This window comes from Acipenser ruthenus, chromosome 7 (genome assembly GCF_902713425.1).
Source record: "Acipenser ruthenus chromosome 7, fAciRut3.2 maternal haplotype, whole genome shotgun sequence".
Classification (NCBI taxonomy): Eukaryota; Metazoa; Chordata; class Actinopteri; order Acipenseriformes; family Acipenseridae; genus Acipenser; species Acipenser ruthenus.
The window spans coordinates 4,639,900-4,663,493 of record NC_081195.1 but is presented as its reverse complement, the minus strand read 5'-3'; the positions used below and the strand labels follow the sequence as shown (position 1 = coordinate 4,663,493).

Genomic DNA, 23,594 nt, shown 5'->3' with positions numbered 1-23,594 from the left:
CTGTATAACCTTTCCACTGGAATGAAATGTCACATTTAAATCGGGATATCCGTGGGAAACTTTGTACTGCCACATGATGTACATGTACTCAGGCCAGCACAGCTTCTAAGAGTACCATATATTAAATAAATGTCCCCTTCACTACAGTAGTTAGAATAAACAAGGGAATTGGCAAACTCATCAGTGGTTTGTTGGCTGCCTACAGTAGTTTTATTCCTTCAAGGCAGAACTTATAAACTCAACACAATAGAATATATGTGAAACAGTAAAGCAATCTTAATGTTTATGTTTTCAAAAATAAAAATAAAACCACAAATTGGCAGCTGGTCAAGAGAGACAAGTTGGTTCATTCCAGGAACAGTATACTGTCAGCCAGTAGGCAAAGTTACTAATCTTGACCCCCGGCTGTATTAATCTGGTGCAGCCTTAAGGAGTTCAGAGGAAAAGCATTACCTTTGTGGTATCCCATGCTGTAATGTGCCCATATTTTTTTTCCATGTAATCCTGATTGTTTTGATGTTGTTTATTCACACGTCCTGGAACCTGGTGAATCTAACCAAGCATTAATCCTCTGTGCATGCAGGGAATTCTGAAAACCGTTCCAAGATATTCTTTTTCATTTCTCTTATTCTTCCTAATGACACTACAGTTGGAATTAAATGCCAGGCTTGATTTATTATGAAGCGTGGCAAAGGTCACTGTGCTTGACAAATTATACTGCACATGAGCATTATCCTGTTTACTGTAACACGCATATTGTAACCATATATAGCCCATCAATAGACACTGGGTTCAGTGGCAGCTGGAGGTGTGATTACATACAGCCATGGGCATACAGCCATTCATTTCATCGGGCTGGAGAATAACTTTTTAGATGCATTCACTTTAATGAGTTTAACTGGCTTTGTTGACACTTGCTTCCATAAACGTACATTTCTAAATAAATATTACAAAAGAAAGGTGGACTTATGGAATAAATGATGTATTTGGCCGGTAATCTCATAAAATAAATGAACGCACTGGGAGCGAATTGCACTTTACAGTAAGATGTGAGTGTTACAAGAGAAATTGGATTTAGCATGGAAAGTTCTGCCAGTTCAATAGCCTGTAAACATCAGACCTCCATCTTGTTTCAGTTAAGCAGGTGTCACAGACTGTGATAGAAATGAAAGAGATTTATATCAATTGGGAAACGTTTTCATTGCCATGTTGACTTCTGGACGGATAACTGAGTTTAGTTTTATTACTGTAAACATTAAAGCAGTAAAGTCTAGGCATCAGAGCTTAGAGACCAGCTTTATTTTGAGGTCTGTTGCTGAATGGAAATGGTTTGATGGTTTACTGTAGGGCTGTGGTCCGTAACTCTGGCCCTTGAGATGCATAGTCTTGAGTTTAGGGCTATATATCCATCTGTACAGCTATGTCAGAAAGTTTTGCATCATCTAGAATTTTAGGATTGAGACATTCATTAAAAAATAAAAAATAAAATAAATAATAATAATAAAAACGCTATGAACATAATTTATTTAATATCATTTATTCAACTAAACTACAAAATGATATCGCAAAAGTCTACCAGAAGCCATAATAGTAGTACAGTATTTCATGTTAGATTTCGAAATGTCACAGTATATGGGGAAACTACAAGGCGGTATGTAATTCAATATGTTAACGTAACAGTATTCAGCAGGTTTCATTTGAATTTATGTAGCTCTTATTATTATTATTATTATTATTTATTTCTTAGCAGACGCCCTTATCCAGGGCGACTTACAATTGTTACAAGATATCACATTATTTTTTACATACAATTACCCATTTATACAGTTGGGTTTTTACTGGAGCAATCTAGGTAAAGTACCTTGCTCAAGGGTACAGCAGCAGTGTCCCCTACCAGGGATTGAACCCACAACCCTCCGGTCAAGAGTCCAGAGACCTAACCACTACTCCACACTGCTGCCCTGTACTCCACACTGCTGCCCTGTATTTTATGAAGCAAAATATGTTCATTCTGTAGGGTGATGCAAAACTTTTGGCCACAGCTGCATGGTCCCTGGTTCATTTGCAGCATTAATACAGTAGGTGAAAATGGATGGTCCCAGCCCAGTTTTAACAGGCATAGCAAAACAATACACTTGAGCGGCACCTTTGCTGAAGCTGTGGATTAAAATTGGCGATGTTTAAACTGAATGCTCACAGACCTAACAGATAGCATGCTGATACAGTAGGGTAATCTTGGGATAATCGCACTGCTGAGAATCATGCTGCACCTGCACCATCAAATGAACAATGGCTGTCAGTCACCCGTCCTGTACCAATCCAGCTCATGTCTGACAACACTTATAGAGCATTATGTTTTCTGTTCTTTGCTCAAGGGTGCTTGCAGATAAGAAGTGTAATTGGGACACCCGCCCCTCATTTACTCTGCTCCATTACTCAGCTGTTCCCTTGCTGATCTTTCTGCATTAGAAGGTGTCTGAGTGATGTTTTTTGTTGAGCTTGTCCAGTGCTCTGAAGAGAGAGCTGTTATTTATTTCTCACTGCTTGTGTTAAACAGTGATTATCTGTATTTGCTATGGGGTCAAAACTTGAGAAAATAGCAGCGTGATTAGAAATTCAAATAAGCCTATATTTTAGGCACTAATAATATAGCATTGCATTTTGATGTTGTCTTGAATACTATACTGGAAACAATATGCAGATTTTAGCAGGTCTTAAATTTATACAAGCATACAATTAAAATATAAATAGTGCATCATGTTGACTTTTTGTATACTAAGTTATACTATGTTATACTCGGCATGAGTGAAAATTAATTGTTATTACGACAGTATTTTACATTGATTGTCTCCTTTTTTCTTTTCCAGCCTGAAAATCTTCAGAAGCCCTGGCTCCGGGAGTTTTATCAGGTGATATTTACATTTACATTCCCTAAATCACCCTGTGTGCAATGGACAACTTTTTTATTTGGTTTGGGGTAGATTACGGGCAGGCTTTTGAAAGTCCAGAAGAGAGAGAGCTCTTATTTCCATTGCCAGTGATTTCTCTCTCTCTCTCTCTCTCTCTCTCTCTCTCTCTCCTCTCTATATCATATCACTTCATTGCCTTACAGTGTTTTCCTCTAATCCAGTCGTCTAAATTCCAAGGCTCAAATGGCAGCTGAATAAGACAGAATTATTGGCGAGTCGTAAAGCAGAAGTTGATTCTTTGTAGCATTATGTATATCAGAGAATTCCCTCCAGGTTTCCTGGGTCTTCTGCTGTGAGATCAGACCCTATGCCATGTTGTATAGGTCTGATAACCCAATGTTTATCAATTTGTTGCATCGGCTGGAAAAACACCTTTTGCTCTCTTGTATCTAATCTTCTATCTAGTTGAACATCAGAGAAACCACAACTCTTTCCATTTTCTCGATTGGGGAAATGAATTTGCATAACATGAGAGTAGTACACAGTTTCAGTGTTTCGAGTACAAGGATTAGGTGCATTAGTTGATTAAGCTTATCATAAATTGTATTCACTGGAGATTTACATAGGATTTATGCCATAATATTATTTATATATATATATATATATATAATTATCAACTTGTTACAACCTGTGTGTGTGATTTTTACAACTTATTTTCTGGGTGGTTTTTTGGTAACTTTCCCCTTTTTTGTTTGTTTTACAAATGCTTGTTTTCCTGTTAATGTAACTAGTGTACTTTACACTCACCTAACCTCTGGATAGACTTACTTCAAGAGTTGGAAGAGATGGGGAAAGTCTAGATGGTGGGTGGGTGGAAGGCCAATACATTAAATTAAAGGAAAGTTGTTGAAGAGAATCAGTAATGGGGAAGACACCACCAAGAACTCTGTTATACAAAAAGTCACTGTTTTAATACACTGTTAAAAAAATACCAGTGTGCTTCTTGCTCCTAATTGAACGTCATTGCTGTGACAGGCAGACAAGATAAGTGTCAACTTTAACAGTGTAATTGTAAAAGAATGTGATACATAATTAGATACAGATATCACTGGAAAATGATCTTGGTTTCATCACAATTTATTTCCTGTTGCAGTGGTGATGCTGGCTCTGTGAGAGGTCTATGAAATTTGTTCGTTTGAGAGTAACAAGCTTCACAAGCCTGTCTGTGCGTGCAAGTGTGTGTGCATGGTGCACATATGTGTGTGTTTAAAGCTAACCTGCAATCTTGTTAAAAAAAAAAAAAAAAAAAAATCACTAAAATGTGATTTCCTAATGAATGTTTCGTACTTTCTTGCAATCTATAGCCTTCTGTGAACTTTGCTTCACCTAGAAACCAGACATTTATTGACTTAACAGTTTCTTTATGTTTGTTACCTCAGGTAACACTAGAATTCAGTTGCAGATTAGCGAATAGTTTTCATATATTTGCAATGTTTTGACAGTCGTTGCTGCATGTGTCAAAAGAAATGGGTTTAGTTATCTCAGCCATGGTAACGTGAGTAAGCTTAATCTTAACAGTTGAGTTCACACAGGCTCTTTGTGTTTCTCCAACAACTTAGGAGATGTATGTAGCTTGGCCTCAGTTTGAAGGGGAAATTATTTGACTGCAGTTTGACTGTTTAAAATAAGCAACTCTATTATCTCAGCCAGGCCTGAAGCCAGCTGCTAGTCCCTGCGTGTGACGTCATGGAAACTTGTGGTATCCTGAGCACACAATAATGTTAAGACAGCACCTTGTGCCTACAAGCATGGGGGCCTGCAGTAGTTAAGTAATTGCTAGACTACTGTGAAAGCCTAGATGTGGCACTACTGTCAGACTACAACCTGACCACAGACAGAGACCTAAGGTGAGAAATTGTTCACAATTAACATGAAAATAAATCCTTGGCTCTCCAGTTTGTACATTTTTTACCCTCTGAAACAGCTGTAAAGCTAAAGAACGCTTAAGCAATATGACCATGTCCCAAAGCAATGTTTTCCCTTATAAATCATGTCCACGTCACATAAGCCTAGTCTGCTTGATTCAATGAGCAAACAATTTCCATTTCATCCGCCAGTATATTTTTGCAAACCGCTGTTCTATAATTTTACAAGGGTGTACAGAAAATAAGAAAGTGCATTGGTAATTAATAGTAAAGACAGGTCTATCGTGGGCCTCCTCCATCGATGTTTGCTTTTTGCTCACTTGTTGTTTATTATGGCATTGCCCACTTTGAACCATCTTGACATTCTCTGTTTTACTAGCAATGGAGCTAGGACTGGCAGAGGACTAAGAGCTCTTTTAAACCTATATTAGTTTAACAAGAAATAAACCTTCCAGAACTTTGTTATAATAATATGTTGATTGGTTTACCTTTTACAGTATCATAAATTTACGGACGATGAACTAATAATAATAAAGACAATATATATTTGCGTCATTCTCTGGAGAAAGCATCTCCTTAATTATAGGTGCAGTTTAGCAGGTGGCAACTGAACAAATGAAATAGTTGTTTTGATAACCCATTTCAGCAGTGTTTCAGCAGTGTGCATTTATTACCATATAAAAATAAAAAACATGTGTTGTATTACTTGTAAGTAGGTTCAGATCCCTTAACAATCCATGCACTGTGTGCATTTCAATGCCTTAACTTCACAGCCAAGAAAAACAGTGAACTAAAGTCTGTCGTGGGTGTAGGCGTAATGTGAATCACAAATGCTACCCATTCCCACTCTCTAAACCGAAGCAGGCACATAGAGTGAGAGAATCAAAGTGATGCAGTCATTACTCTGAAGACAACTCAGTCCAGTAACCAGACATGCTAGTCATTGAGTGCTACTGATTAGTGCTTTACTGCACCATAGAAACATGTGCTTCAACCCTCAAACAGAATGAGGAATTACCTTGTAGGACTGCACAAGAACAGGCCTATTTGAACATGCAAATAAAAAAATTGATAACTAAAAAACAAATGTTATGTCTTACTGAATATTAATGATACTAAAATAGGCATTTATATTCGCATAGTATTAATGGTGGATTTAGAACACAGTTACCGGTAATTGAATACGAATGTCAGGCAAATACCCCTGACTTCCCAAATCTGTTTCATTTATCAGTTTTTACAGGCTTTTAATCTGAGCCTGCATGAGACTTTCAGATTCCACATTCCAGATATAATACAACGAGGAAAGACCTGTTATTGCTGTTGTCAGAAAATACTTATGGCTTCATTCAAGGCAAACGCAAATATGATTAATGCCACACTGAATGATGTATAATCATTGCTAATCAGTCCTGGAGAATGTTCCTGAAAGCATCGCTAGAGTGTTCAATTAAAAGTAATAGCAAAATAAACACTTTTCAAATGACAGTAAACATCTCAGTGACCTGGCTTATGCTTCCAACTGTATGTGGGGTTTAAAAGTTCTGTTTTACCAAATACACCCAAGCAAGTTAAACACTTCAGTTTTTATGTGATAATCGACTTTTCAGCCAGGCCTGCTACAGTATTGGAGACATGCCAGCAGCAGCCATTGTGAGTGCATGATTCACAATCCATTCACAATACTCTCTGTGATTTTTAAACGGCTATGATCTTTTGAAATGTTTTAAATGTAGAGACTGTACATTGTACTAGATTGTGTGGTGGTCTAGTGATGTGGACAGTCCACAGTGGATTAAATTAAGTCTGATTGACTAGATTAGAGTCTTTTCACTTGCGACCTGAGCCAGTTTTAAACCCAGACCTGAGGAGATTAAAGAAAAAAAAAAGCATAACTGCCAAATACCTGACCCACAGTCCTTTAATTGTTGCTTTTTCTTGAAGAGTCTTCTTGCACACTCTTGTGTGGATTCTACCTGTACAGTATTGCATTGCAAGTGTTTAATGGATTATTGGTTTGATCTGAACACCCATTAGTGATTGATACAATTGTGTGGATTACAAGATCCTTACTCTAGCCATTACTGAAACATGAACAGGTTCCACTTACTAGAAGGTTCTGAGCCTCCAGTGATTCATGGGTAAACTGCAGCAATTTAGCTGACCCTGTCTGTTGTGGAGAGGATTGTTCTAGTGATTGCCTTTTTGGTAGATAATGGTGCTTGACACTAACAAGGGAGGTATGCCAGGTTTTGCTTTGGAAATAGAATAATAACCAGGTTTTGTAATTGCCCATTGTTTACATGCTTACATAATGTTTATTCACACAGCTTATATAAATCTTATTGCCAGGAATGGCCAAACCCTGTGTATATTTATAGGACCTATTTGAAATGCCAACATTATATTTTCATAGTTGTGGAAATTCTTTAGACAAGATCAACAGCAGCACCCCTTCATACCATGCTGGGTCATTTGTAGTAATATATTTTACAATGGATTTTAGTTTACAGTCTTACATTCGCAATATGATATTCTGCCTTTATAATTTTTAAAATTAATGAACAAGAGGGCCTGTGCTCACCAATGCTCATTCAGTTCCTGGCATGGTCACTATTGATTTATTATTTTCACAGCTAACATTTTATCTTAGTTAAAAGTTAATGTTGTATTGATGCAGGATACATTTTTACAACAAATGGTGGGTCTTGCAAGCCATGTTAACCCACTACTACTGCAGGTGGTAGCAGAAACAGGAATGAATACTGTAGTGTAGAGACTTGGCAAGAAGGCGTCAAAGAGGGCTGGGTGCCTGCATTGGGATCTAGACATCTGGTAATCCAGCATGTTCACCAGAAACCATAGTTGACTCTACAATTAAACTTGTTTGTATAACACAGGAGCTGGAATGAAGAAGTTCTGATCCAGCCTCTAACTTCTGTCAGCTTCCAGATGTGAACAGCATGTGGTTTACTTTGTTAGATCCCACTGTGCACGCCCATCCATTCCATCTCTAATACTGGCTTTCAGATATCATGACCCTCTTCTGACCAGGACCCTCCCATCATTCCCAATGTTTCACCTCAAGCATGTACTCTTCTGTGTTTTAGACGATACAGAAGGGTGTTGCCTATGTGGCTGTGGTTCGAGCTTGAGAGGGATTTATAGCAGCGTCATTTATTTTTGCAGCCCAACTTCATGCCTTACATTTTTAAAGTGCTTTCCTTTCAGGTCTTCAGAAATGACATTCTCACCTAAACTATTTCTAAAACCATACCCTTTCCCTCAAATGGCCTTTGATACATCTCCTTAATCTTTTTTGCTGTCACAAACACAGTGTGTCACAAACACAATTCAGGGTTTTGTACACAAACTATCAATGCTTCAAAGAAAGTATAAAAGAATAGTATTGCTAGAGCCCCGTGTTTTTCGCAAATACGAAATGTAACATAAAACGAAATAAAACGAAATGCAAATATAAAAAGAAATCACATGAAAAATCATTATAAAACAAACAGTGACATTTTTTAATTGAGGTTTATATAGAAAATACTTTAAATCAATACTTGCAATCGTAGTTGTCAAGGCTCAGCCGTTACCATGGACACGGTCTGAAGGGAAACGGAAGCTCAGACTAGCACTTGCGCAGATGTATAATTTAAAGCGAGTCATTTGGGAATTAATTGTGATGGAAGAGACGCGACTTTGTTTCTAAAATGTCTAAACCACGCATAACAATTAAACAATGCTGCAAAGAATTTGAGCATGAGGGGATGTATGCAGATGACAGTGACAAAATAATGATGTGCAGATTTTGCAACTGTCGGCTGGAATGGGAGTCGAAAGATACCGTCATTAAGCATCATTAGCTACTTATTGTTTTTGGGGAAAATATGGCTTGTATGCTTGTATATTTTGCATTAGTATGTTAATTCTTTGTTTTATTTCAAGTGATGCAAACTTTGGACTGGAGCAAATGCTGTTTTGGTTTTGAATGGATTTGAATGAATGAATGAATCTGCTTTGCTTAGTGTTTAAATACTGAGAAACCCCAAAGCTTGTTGTAACTGCTTCAGTGCAATGGGATTGAAATACAAATCCTATCGTGTTTTTTTTTTGTTTTGTTTTTTTGTTTTTTTGTAAATGGGTAGATTGCTGTATGTGCAATTATTATGACGCCCCCACAATAGTAGGGCAGTGTATGTATGTATGTATGTATGTATGTGTGTGTGTATATATATATATATATATATATATATATATATATATATATATATATATATATATATATATATATATAAGGAAGAAAAACATGTTGTAACAAGAATAAGAAATGTTTGGTGCGTTTGAAGTATATTTTTGTGGATTCAAATCCCTTCCTTTAGAAAACTTCTTTAAACTAGGAGTACATGTTATGATATGGGCACAGGGACCTGTGCGGAACAAGAGGAGTATATATATAATCTCTCTTTGAGTTGTTTTATTAATGTGTATCTGTAATAAAATGACATTTGTGAAAAATAAAATTGAAAATTTTCACGGAGCTCTAAGTATTGCCTATTTCTGAATAGTACATACAAGTATTAGTGCATTCGGTTATTTTAAGACTCCCAAGGTCCTTAAATGAAGTAGCTTTGTTTTGTGAACTATATGTACCTTGCAATCTGAGTGATTCATTTCTTATCTGTTCCTGGCAGCTGCTCTTTTGACCTATTTGACCTATAGTGGGTTTCATTCCAATATTAGTCATTTTCAGACTAGAGCGGACACCCTTTTACAAATTACAGGAGAAGTTCTGTGTGATGTGTGCAGATTACGCAGTGTACATGTGGTGCACAGTGTACCTAGCATTCTGTGTTGTATATGGGTAGTGTACAATAAGAGCGTGTTATACTGAAAGTAGGCAGATCAGTCATGCTCGTTGTTTGTATTAAAAACATTACCGTAAATACAGTAATGAACCCCTTCAAGCATTCCCTTTCTGTTCTGTTGACATGCTGTAATCGACCAGGAAGGGAACAAATGGAGACTTGGGAAACCTATTTAACTGAAGAACAATTCATTTTCTTATTACATGATAAATTATTTTCCATCCACTGCAGTATTTTCAGTATATGCGAATAAAAGTACTGGAGAAAAATATCCCCCAACTAGAATGTGCTGACCCTTGGCACTTCAGCAAGTAAGGACAGAACTCCATTCACTCATGATTCACAATCTGGGCTGTTTTCTGTAATATATAAAAGCTGGATCTCCCTGATGCAAGTCAAGTTAAATCATGAAGGGCTGATAGTAGACAATTGGTTGTCAGGGTTTTCTGCTTCCAACAGTGCCCACATTAGTCATGTTTCAGAGGAACTGTCTGAACCGTGATTACTCTACGGGCCATTGTGGAGGACAGACTTGTAATCCCCACCTCTCAGCTGTCCTATAGGAATTGAAACGGGTATCTCTGAGAAGTGGCCATCCATCTCTCAAGAACATTTTGAAGTCTTGTCACATCGAATCAGTGCATATCATAAATGCCCATGGTGGCCTTACACCTTGTTGACAGCGTTATTGCAGGTGCATCTATAGAGTAGTAACCTTTACAGCACAAAAAAACAAACAAAAAAAACACATAGAACTTCAGAAAGAAATGGACAGTGAGTATTGATTGATTGATTGATTGATTTATTTATTTATTTATTTATTTATTTTTAAAGGATAATGAGATTATGAACGAGGTCACACTATGGGGCTAATGTGTCTTTTAGTATCAAGTGCACACTAATCCACATGCTGTAGCTACCAAGCCCATTACTGTATCAATAATGTAGATAGATCCATTCCAGTAACAGTGGGTTTGGGTGAACTACATAATGTTTAGAAAGACTTACCTGAGTGGGCAACAGCAGATCTCTTTAGAACAGAAACCTTTTGTGGTTCAGCAGTCAATGTTGATAAACTCTGCAGGTATATGTAGAACTCAAACAAATGCCACCCAGTAGAAACATATTATCCATGTTGCATTTGACTGTGCAATTAAAGTCATATTATCCATGTTGCATTTGACTGTGTAATTAAAGTCATATTATGTACAGACTTGGTAAATGCCAGGGTGACGCATTCATGACGCATGCAGCCACCTTTGTTGTGAAAGGAATTAATTATTGCAACTGTATGTTACTGTAGTGGGCTTTGTTCAGGTGTTACACATTTCCTATTGATAAGCAATGGTCTTTTGTGGAGAGGGATGCTTTGTTTTTTGTTCACACACACACACACAAATGTATAATTTTCTGACATTCACAGACCTTTGGATGATACCTCATTGTTTTTTTGTTGTTTTTTTTTTTTTTTTTTTTAGTTTGACAGCTATTTAGGAAACGCTGGCACATTACCAGTGCTGCTGGGACCATGCACAACTAAATACAAATGTAATTTGTACATGAACACCACATGCACCAAACTGAAATAATGGAGAATAAATAAATGACTTTCAGGCAGGTAAAGACGAATGCTATTTGTTTGGTCTTCAAACAACCTATAGTCCAAAACAATGTCTACTGCACATGATGATGGCAAATCCCCCTGAAGAGCACACTAAACCCTTGCCTAACTCCTTGATTAACAAACTAAAACATTTGTAAATGGGGGAATTGATGGAAATTACAATTTTAGTCGTGTACCATTGACGTGTTGTTCCTACCCACTGTCCTGTCAGTACTGTTTGAGTGGACACTGGACAACGCCTTGACAACTGACTTCGTCAAGCTCTCTCTGCTACCACTTTGGACTGAATACTGAGGTTGAATTTATAGCTTTTACTCTAACAAGCTAGAGTGGCCATACTCCCTGAATTCTGTACTCATCTCCCCAGTATTTGGATGGTAGTCACCAAAGAACACCTAGAGCCTTATTCTCAAGCAAGGCAAAATGACATTTTCAGGGGATTCCCATAATTGTAACACTATATAACTAGCAAGAAACTAAAGTACTCATGACACTCATTTAACTTCATGCAGTTACTGTATCTTGCATTGTGCTGTTAGCAACACCACCTCTCTGTTGGATCATTAAACCAAGACCCTGTCTACTTTATGATTATTAAAGATCCCCTGGAAACAGATTTCTTTTCTAGAAATATTACCATTACTTCCTTGTCGTTTTTTTTAACTAATACCCAGCTATAAAACCCTTAAAAGCATCATTCCTGCTATGATTTGAGGGAAATGTCAATACAGGAATAATCCAGTACTTGACATTCCCATTATGGTGCAGGCTGAGAGGTACACTAATCTTTATATAGGGAATTCCCACTCAACTGAGAGGTACACTAATCTTTGTATAGGGAATTCCCACTCAACACACCTGAACTGGGGTCATTCAGTTCCAAAGGTCTGAGTGAAAATCCATAGCGATCCCTGTACGTAAGTTTTATTTTATTTCAGCATAAGTGAGAATAACAGGCAACATCCACACATCGACCTCTTGTTACTTATCTATACAAATGTGATGATCATAGAAGAACTCAATCTTTCTGAGGAAACGGATTTGAAGGGTATGTCCATGCAGTCCACATGTGTGCTTAGTCATAAGCGAAGACAAGGAGAAGGAGATGAAAGGGAGGGATTTTATTATTTTCTCAACAGTATTAAGTTGCACTAATTTGTTTATCAGTACACTATAATTCAGTACAATGCAAATATTCACCCACATTTACAGAGTAGTGCTACACTGCAGTTAACTACTGTACAGTTCCAGCTAACATCATGGCAATAATACAGAAGAGGTAATAAAATGCTTTGTACATTTTACCAGATTAGAGGTGTCTGCATTGTGAACAACAAGGGGAAAAACGCTTTTAAGTAATATTATGATCCGAATGATATCTTGTAGGAGCTGTTAGATGTTTAAATTTTTGAGAGCTTCTGAACATTGCTTGTGACTTGGGGTGAGGGGAAGTTGCTTCATATTAAAGCCAAAGAATCCTGGATTTAATTTACTCCCAGCAGTTTGCTTGAACTCATAAAGAAAAAAAAATACCAAGTTTTGTTGCCTGTGATATGTCAAACAATGCTCACTTAGCTGCAACTGACAAACTCCTATTAAAACCATTTTACACAGTCCCCTTGGGGGTAGTATGAGAGGAATGTACTGTATTATACAAACTCTTGTGCCAACAGTACACATTTACAGTGCAGCATTATTTATTTATTTATTTATTTATTTATTTATTTATTTTAGAGCACATCGTTAAGTCCCATTTTGCCATCAACAAGGAGTGCTTTTGTATGGAGTTTTTCATCACATCTTACAACAACACAGAATTATTTTCAGAAGTCTTTAAGGCTTGTCAGCTATTTACAAATCTTAGTCCCACGGGTTTGCTGGACAGATTGTTAGTTCAGTCATACAGTCCAAGTAATCACTGGGTTGCACTGCTGCATGGCCTCTACACAACCCTGCAGAAGCTACATTGGTGCCACCTAGTGGAAAGTCAGCAAAAATGAAAATGTAATTTACTGTTAAATCAGTGTGCTTTAACAAGACATCAGTATGTGAATAGCTGAGATGAAAAGGAACAAGACACATTTTTTAAAACACCTGCTGAATAGATTACGCTGTCTGCATCCCTGAATAGGGTCATTTTATTCATTCTTTTATTCAGATAAAACAGAATGGATACTGAGAAGAACGTTTTCTGTAATATCTTTCCTATAGAAAAAAGCAATACTAAAACTGTGAAGGCACTGTTTGCTAACTTAGAGGGTTGAGGTTAAAACCTGTGGAGCCACCACTGCTTCTTCACTGCTAGTATCTTGTTAATTATTTGAGATGCCAATTTACTTTAACCTGTGATTTAAGATGGGCGACTTTGGTTTCCTGTTGAGAAAGACCTAGATCTGTTAGTTGACTCACTGCTGTATTCTACGATTTTCTAGGTTAGTTTTGATCGTGGTATCGTATGAAAGTGAGCCCTTTTGGCATTCATTTTACAAACCTGTTTTCACTGCCTCATTCAACCTCTGGCAATATCAATAACCACATACTTTGAGAAACTGGAGAAAAAATGAACCACTGGCCATATCAATGAAACATATTTTTCTCATATCCATTTTACTGTTCCCTTACAGATGCCACTTGTTTTGTGTGTGGGGATAGTTTAGTTTTTTTAGTTTTATTTGTTTTAAGAGGAGAGCCAAAAATAAACCACCCTTTCTTTTGTCTTTTCTTTTTTAACTTTTAAACTTCTGTCATTGAGCTGTTTCAACAAGAATGCATAGGAATTAATTTGTTTGTAACTCCGAAGAAATACAATTGCCTGTAAATAGTAAGCTAACCTTGTTTTTTCTTCTGCTTTCCAGACTGTACATACACATAAGCCTCACTTTATTGCTTTACACTGTCAAGAAGTTGGTGGGAAGAACTATGAGGCCTCAATGTCTCATGTGGATTTGTTTGTCAAGTAAGTGCACATTTATTTCAGTGCTGAATGAGGGAATTACATTTACATTCTGCTTTGTGTCTTGCAAAACAGTTTGTTATCTACAGTAGGCATATGTTTTGAATTTGAATGATTTTTGTACATTCTGTCAGTCTGCACTTTGTTTGGATCGACTCTCCATTGAGACTGTAAAAGAAACTGTATTAAACAGACTTTTTATGTCTGTTAATATTTTCCTCCTGGCTCACAAACACTACATTTGTAGTTTGGAAGGAAACAGTACCCCCCGCTTCTAAGTTTGGAAGATGAACATACAGAGTTTTAACCAGGCTGTTATTACGACCAGAATATTATTTCCATTTGCAAAATGGAAACATTTGTGTCTCTTGTACTAACGCTTCAGTCATAAAAGAAAGCTTTACTCCACTCCGAACATGCTACATCATAATATGGAATGTTCATGAATTCTAAAGTAAACACTTATCAGTCCCCTTCATTTGATTTAAGGAAAGCAAGAACATTTCTGTCATGAACTTACTGTTTTTTGTATTTTTTTTTTGTGTGTTTTAGAGAGCTGCTGTCTAGTGATGCAATGAAAGAATACAACAGAGCCCGGGTGTACCTAGACGAGAACTACAAATCCCTAGAACATTTCACGGTAAACAGAATCTGAATAATGCCACCAGGCTGAGTCCTAGACTAAGCACAAGTGAGCATGGAGTTAATTTTTGCTGTCAAATCTTTCAATGAGATGTTGCGCTTCTCAAAATGAAATGGGCATATCGAGGTTGCAGCCCATATTCATTTATATAGAAGACCAGTATTAATAGGGGTTGCACAGAAAATAAGATTAATTGCATGTGCATATGTGACCACCAGATGGTGCTGTATCAGATTTGTGACTATTCCAGTCGAATTATAAGGCCTACTATATATGTTACAGTAAAAGTCAGAATATTGGCAAATCTCAAGATTTACTGGTAAATGTCAGAATTAAATGTCAGAATTAAACATGATAACGCTTTACTTTGGACTGGTTTACTGGTAAATCTCAAGAATTACCAATAAGCTTTCGGCAAATATCTGAAAAGCAATATATTTCTTTATAACTGCGGACATTTAACACTAAGCTTCTGTAAATCATAAGATTAACCAGTAAATGTCCAAAAAGCAATATATTTCTTCATAGTTCCAGGCTTTTACCACCATACTTGGTAAATGTTGATAGTTACTGATAAAACCTAAGATTTTAATATTATTTTATAAAACTGTCATTTAAAAGAAAAAAAAAAAAAAGAAAAAAAAAAAACAGTGTCAAAGCTCAGATTACTGTAACATTGGTGGGAAGGGTGTGTAAATAAACTGGTTAGATTTTTTTTTTTTTTTTTACCTTTTTAAAGGTAATACGTCAAAATAATTTTTATAATATGCTATCCAAGATACATTAACATTTTATTTCCTATTTGCTTATTTTATGAATTGACATAACACTGTTAATATTACACACTCTATTTAAAAGGTATAGGTAGAATATACTTGCATGCAATATTTTGGTTGCAGTATCTGTGCACTCCCACTAGATGGCACAATCTATCTTGCTGTCTGTAAGTGCTCTGGATAAGGTATACAGTTTGACCCATATTGTACTACAACTTTAATTTGACACACAGGATATTGAATATGTATCAAGATGATTTATTTTTTGTAAGTATATTTGGGGTATTTATTTTAAATATGTTTCAGGCATAATTGTTTTTATAATTTTTTTTTTTTTTTTTCAAATCTGTTTTTGGTAATTATTTTTTCCAGTTAGACTGAAACTGCCCTATATTTACTTGTAAAAGTTTCAAGTACTGGAAAAGACTGGCAGCATACATGTTCATGCTCTACAAAATGGTCCAATGTCCACACAGCTGAATGGTTTAGGATGCATCCATAAGTATTGTTCCTGTGTTGACCATCCTCTCCACAACATCTCAAACAATGTTTTGGGGTCAGTGTAGTGAGGGCTGAATGCCTCAAGGTGGAGCCAAATTGTTGCTTCTTGTGAAGATGAGAAATTAAGATGCAACAATTTCTCTGCCTTCTGAAAAAACAGCTTCAGGGATGGAAATAAGAATCTAACTGCATAGACATTCTGCAGGTTTTCGAATTATGTGATACTAAATGTTTCTGCTTGGGAACTAAAAGCGCTGATAGGATTCCATCTTTTAAGGCTTTAGGTTTGTATGTTATTTTCTAAACTGACAATTAATCTCTAACTAAATCTTCCCGGACACATGACTGCAGTCCAGTTTCCTCTTTCTTGCTAGGGTCTCTTGCTAGCTGATCTCTCAAATAGTGGAAATACCTCAATGATATAGACTTTCGATTCTGTCATTTCCATGAAAGTCACCTGTTGTCTGGGTGACAGCTTAATACTGTCTGTTATTATTTATTTATTTATTTATTTATTTATTCATTCATTCATTCATTCATTCATTTATTTTACCTTACTGTTTCCAGATATTTTATTTCAATGAATAATGCACAGGAAAATGAATTGAGCAGTGCATGACCCTGTGCCAACTGGGCTGTGGAAAAGATTTGTCCCTCACCCCCAAACAAACTTCATTCACAGTATAGATATTACACACAAGCAAAGGGAAGGTAACTGTAACTCCCTCATGCCTTTTTATAGTTTCACTTGGGAACTGTTTATGGTATGCCCTTAGTCTGACCAAGTGCAGTATAGACTGGTTGGTTATGAGCACTATAGAGTCAGAAATGAAAAAGAAAAGCACTCAGACATAATTAAAGGATCTGTAAATAGTTTTACAATAATCGGTTGTTTCTTATTAGTTTAATTATTATTTTTTTCTTTCAGAACATTGTCCAGATAAAACTAATAATGATGTGATGTTAACACCACTTTGAAAATCTTGCCCTGTATGTCACAGAACTGAGTCATAGAATTCTGAGATCTAAAAAGGGCCTATTATTGTTACATACACGCACGCATGCACGCACGCACGCATGCACGCACACACGCACACAGACACACACTTGAGGTATACACGTTGAATTGACAACAGAACTGGCAGAAGGCACAGGTGTCGCTGTCCATCAAATCAACAGTACGAAGGTCACTCTTGAAATCAGGACTTAAAGGATGTGTTGCAGTAAGAATACCTCTGTTAAGAAAGGGGAACAAGACTAAAAGGCTAAAATATGCACAAGAACACAGAAATTGGACAAATTAGAAATGCAAAAAATAAATACATAATTCTAATAAATATTATGAGTAAAATTGTTTACACTTTTTTAATAGTGTTACAGTTCTGATTTTGTTGAATAGGATTTTCGCATTGCACACTGTGCAACTTTGTGGCCAAAGCTGTAATTGCACCAGCTGCATTCAACTGTGCATACAGCAAGCCATTGCTAAGTAGAGGTCAGCCACAGTTAAGATTTTAAACAAACAAATAAAAAGCTGTGTTAGTTAATATCTGCTCTGCTGTAATGCATTCCCAACAGTGGCAGTGGCTGTTTTACAGTTGGTCCTGTTAACCTTGCTTAGTACTGTATATAGATAACAATAGTGATTATTTCCCATTTCTTTAAATAACATCTAATCGAGGAACCAGTTTAAGATTTGTTGACAGTTTTTGCAATTCTAGTTCTGGAGACTCATATGAGACATTAAAAAAACATTAAGAAGTTTGATCAAGATAAATATGAATAGTGTGATAACAGTTAAAAGGTCCTTCCTATTTTACAGTGTGCTCTTTTAAAAATAGAAAACGTATTGAAATGTTAAACTAATTGATTATAATACAATAAAATAAAAGTATGTAAGGCACCTGCTATTGTGTTTGTCTATAGGACTGATTGATTCCTAAATATGATCTGCTACCAGAGGAACAGGGCTGTTGTTTATGGATATTAAATAATGAGCGTGTTAGTGTTTGTCAATTGTGTAATGAGGGCGCTTATTGATTGTGAAGGGCGAAACTTAAGACACACCTTTGTTTAAAACAGTGCAGCTTGGCCAAAGGTTAACAGCTACCTGCAACTTAAGGAAGAACATGTGCTGGACAGTCAATAGACTTAAGTGAATGTTTGCAACCTTATTAACCACACTTATTACTGTTGTGAAAAACCTACTGAATGAAAAACTCTTAAATGTTATTTCACTGTGTAATTACTGCTACTACTACTAATAATAATGATCAGCAGGAATTAAAATAGCAACAAATTTTACAGTATCTGTTTTCAGACCAGAACTGCAGTACACTATGGATGTTGAAGTATTTTTCAAATTCTGGTTTCTTGCAACCATTTTTTCTTCTCCCTTTATTACCCCGTCTGAGATTTGTTTTAATTAAGTCAGTGGACCAAACATGTTTAACCCCAAGACTTTCCAGGGCCCTTCAGAGTCCCTTTGACCTTACTGCGGGGTAACAGGGACCACTAAAAACTGTCAAACAGCCAAGCCTTTTATTGAATAAGAAATTAGTTCTTTACGCTGCAGAACAGCATCACGCAGACTAAAGCAATCGGGTGACATTATGAGGGTCAGCCGTATGTATTCAGGGCCTTTTACAGACATTGTAAATCTGACTGCATTTATTATGAGACTCTGACTGATCCTTATTACTATTTTGCTAAATGCAGAGAGTGTCCTACTTTTAATTACTTGCATCACTTAATCTGCTCTGCCCTTTCTGTCAAGCGCCATGAGAGCAGACCACAGCAAATTGTAACTGGAGCCCAGAAAGAGGAAACCCTTCCACTCCAGGTTTTCAGTGTTTTTCAAGCAGTCTATTGATCAATGTGGTCTAACAGCACAGAAATAATGTGTATCATTTAACTGACCACCATTGAGGAGTATAGAAAAACCATTAGTTGTCCCTCGCAAGGCATGGAACATCAATAGAAGGACATAACATTAACAGCGTTCAGTACTCTAACTTCAGAAACGACTAAATGAGAAAGAAATCAGGGACTTATTCTTCTTTGATTTCTCCAGTTGTCCCACACTCTGTCCATGCCATAGATATGTGTAAAACTAGAAAGAACAAGACATTGAAATATACCCAGTCTGATATCCTTGTTTTAAAAACAACAGATAGGCATTATCATGGTTTATTATTATTTGCCACTAACAGGATCTCAAAGAAACACAGCAGTTTAGTGCTTTATTTATTGCGTAGAGACTCGAAATGTAAAATATCATTTACAGGATATTGAATCCAGGTTGGTCATTTTGTTTCTTTTCTTTTTTTTTTCTTAAAGACATATTCAATATCTTTTGTAGGGCTTTACACACAGGGAAATTTAAGTAATTTGACAGTATGGGTATACCAGATTTATTTGGTTTTAATGTTTGTTTAAATTTTGAAAAATGAAAAAAAGAAATATTCATCACTAAATTATTGTTATTATTCGCAGACAGAAAAAAACTAAAATGCAGAGACTGTGTCCCATTGTAGAGATGAAGGGTGTGTTTAGCGTTGCACTGCCCTGTGGGTAATATACAGAACAAGGCTGTCAATCCAGACAAGCCTTCCACAAACACCAAAGTCAATCTCAGACTGTCAAACAAACAAACAAACCCTTTGAGCATCGGCTGCTGTGGCAAGATGCCACTTTATATGCAACAGAAACAGCTGTGTTTCCGAATTTGAGCAGGATGCATGGCAAGGAAGGGTTGTGTGGTTTACAGCCTCTTTGGTGGCAAATACATTAAAACTGTATTTATTTATTTTTTTAATATTTGATTTGGTATCAGATCGTTCTGATTTTGAAATGAGGCATCAGCCCACCACACAAGCTTCTTGTCTCAGCTGTCCGGCTGCTGCAATGAGTCTGTCATTTATGTGGGGCTTCAAGGAAGTTTGTCAGGAATGAAAAGGCGCTGTAAACATCTCCAAATACATAAAACCAGCACCAGTGATCCCCATGCATGCACAGTGAAGCAACAAGATTATCTAGATGTCAGATTTTGGCACTTCACTGTGAGAAGGAGCTGATCTGATTCCTCAGTTAGTGTGGTTCAGTGATGGAATCGCCACTGAAAGGCTGTTTAGCAATACAGATGTATTACCTGTGATGTTGTGATCTGTGGAGAAAGCTGTAGCTTGTCTGTCTGACAGTGAAGCTACAGTAGTACACAAGTTATTTTTTTCATGTTTTAAGTCCTACTTTTTAGCTCACAAGGCAACCATACTCCTTCATCAACAGCTGGCATTCCTATTACTAAAAAAAATATTAGGAGTCTTAGCAATGATTTAATGGAAGTGATCTGCAATGGATGACATTTACTTAAAGACTGTCCAGGTGGCAGTATATAACCAGGTTAAACATTACAAACCAAATTCAAACACCTTTCATTTTAATACGGGGGAATGCCAGAACAGACCTAACTAATTTAAATAAAGTAAATGTCACTGTTGTAATATGGTCTGGCCATAACTGTACCTCTCCATCCCACATATACATACACACACACACACACACGCCCTGTGTTGCATAACAATCGATGAATCTGGCATTGGCGATTTAATTATGACCATGCAAGCTTGGTGCGGGGCTGAGGGCACAGTTTTGCCTTTGAAAAATAATTTGTTAGGAAATGTATGGAAAATAAATTGGGGTTTACAGATCTTCCTTGGCTCAGCAAGAAAAAAAAATAAATGGGATGCATTTATGATGAGGACCCTAATCTTCATTATGAACATAAACTCCCTCTCTCCCAAACACCCACCATAAAAGACACAGCTGATAAAGTGTACAAGGTGGGATTGGTTTACTAAGGTTATCAGGCCCTTCGTGACAAACTAAATCATATCTGTCTGGGGTCGCGTAGCAGAGATAATGATGTGATTCCAGTACAGAGGCAGCCTACATCACCCTATACTGTACATTATGATGTGCGGACGTCAGCCGCTGGGGTTCGTAGTGAAGGTGAAACTGTCATATCGATCTTTTTAGCGCTAAAATATGAGCCACTTTACTCCGCTCCCAAGCGCTGTGATGTGAAAAATAATAACTCGGATCCAAATTAAAAATATTGATCGCTTAGAAGGTGTTGAGAGCAAATAAACACCCGCCAAACCTTTTTTTTTTTTTCTGGGTCACGGCTGAAACGTTGTCAGGCAGTAAACACATCCGCATGTCAGCAGTCAGCGCTTTCATCATTGATTTCTAATCAGTTCAGTCCTTAATGAAATCCCAGGGTTTTCAGTCCTCAGGAACTACCCTTCCCCCTCTAAACAACAACCCTCCAAATTGTTAATTCTTAATCTCCAGCCAAATCATTTTCTTGGGGCCAATGAGCTGTTCTTAATCCACTCGTCCATCGATTGATTGATTCTTGACTCAATAAACTTGAATTAGCCCCGCTTCTTTAGGGCCTTCTGTCATAATTTTTTGTACATTTAGACTTGACTTTTTTATTTCCCTGGTAACAGATGAGCTGACATTGGGCCATCAAATGTGTGTCAAAACAATTGCTACAAGGTTAATTTTATTGCTGGCTCCATGCATTTTAAGCAGGCGTGAGGTATTTTCCACCAGTACTGATAAATGATGATGTGTCTACCAAGAGAGAGGTCTGAAATCTAATTAAAAAAAAAAACGTGATGTGGTGAAAATTGGAACTATGATATATAGTATGGATACTATGGAATTAGTTAATAAGATGTTTCATTATTACCAGTAAGTATCCACTGTACTGTTTTAAAACATGATCCTGTGGTCTATGTAAAATGTGTTTTATTTGTTCATTTTCATGATGAAAAATTAAATGGAATGTGTTTTCTCAAATTCCAGTTTGGTTGATGAAGCAAACACACAAACAAACAAACAAACAAAAAAACTACAATGTGGTTGGTACAACATTATTATTAAATACAAAAAGAGACTGTGATTTGTCTATGCTGGAGTATCACTTGTGTCTTTTGTTAAGTAGTACAGACGTGATGAAAAATAAAAGCTATAACAATACCTCTCTCCCCTCAGACTACTAACTGCAGTTTTTTCATATACTTATTGATTCCTCTGTATGTCATTTACATCTCCCTTCTGACCTGGCCTAACATCACCTGTTATATCCCCATTAGCTAATCTCCTTGCTTTGATTTCCATAATCCTTTCCTATTGAAACTTTTAACAGTTGCTTTTCACACATTTGCTTGGTTTATAAAAGTCATACAATCCTTCATACAGTACATTGTAGATCAATATTTGGGAAAGCTTGTACCAGAATAGGAAAGAAATATTGTGGTCCCCCCAGGGTAGGAGTCTTCTTTAGGATTTCAGTGTTTTCAGACAAGACAGATTAGAAACCTGATTTCAAGATGCTTGGTATTCATTATGGCACAGGCATGTTGCACTCATTTTTTTAAAATGACATTTGATTTAAAGTGTATTTACTGGAATAATTATATAATTGTTATGATAGATGTATCTTTTATTTAAAAAATATAATAAAAAAAAAATGTACCTCCAATCATGTGCAGGTAGACTTCGTTGTGAGGAAAAGTTTATACAGCATATACTTTAAGCATTTTAGTGTTCACTTCACCTCTAGCAACAAAACTAAATTATCATCTAAAGACATAACCAATTAAAATCTAAAGACATAGCCATCATATATGTCATTGACAGATTCATAACTGTTGTGTGTGTATGTATGTATATATGTATGTATGTATGTATATGTGTGTTTATATATATATATATATATATATATATATATATATATATATATATATATATATATATATATATATATATATAATATAATATATTCTAGAAATTCCTGTATGATTTCAGATGTGTTGAATCTCCCTGTTGGCACTGTATGTTTAACATAATCTTAATGCTATTCAGCTTTGTGAAATTGCAAATGAGCTGTCAATAAACATAAGGACAGGGGTATTTAAAAAAAGATTTCTGATATAGTTATTAGTGTTTCACATACTGTAGCATCCACAGCAACCATGTATGTGATCAATTAAACCAATACAATCTAAAACAGGACGACTCCAGGCTTAATTTTTTATTTTTATTTTACATGGGCTGTATTTGTATTATGTCCACTGCAACTAGATGGTGCTGGTGCATACTAATATAAAGACACATTGGCTTATTGGATGACAAACATCTAGAACTGAAAAGTAGCTCCTGAACACAGCCTTAACATTTATATATATATATATATATATATATATATATATATATATATATATATATATATATATATATATATATATAAATACGTATTTGATTAATTGCCATCAGAATCACTCAGAAGGAATGCAAACACTATAAGAAGGTAAGGGA

At 36.3% G+C, this 23,594-nt stretch overlaps 1 protein-coding gene across 1 annotated transcript in view; it reads left to right on the top strand.

The window, feature by feature from the left end:
- Window positions 1-23,594, top strand: part of LOC117414695 (inositol polyphosphate-5-phosphatase A) — a 133,276-nt gene that overhangs the window by 33,765 nt on the left and 75,917 nt on the right. The window contains exons 2-4 of the mRNA XM_034024461.3: window positions 2,868-2,909; window positions 14,185-14,285; window positions 14,835-14,922. Coding sequence (XP_033880352.1) covers window positions 2,868-2,909; window positions 14,185-14,285; window positions 14,835-14,922 — 231 coding nt within the window. The remainder of the gene's footprint in view (window positions 1-2,867; window positions 2,910-14,184; window positions 14,286-14,834; window positions 14,923-23,594) is intronic.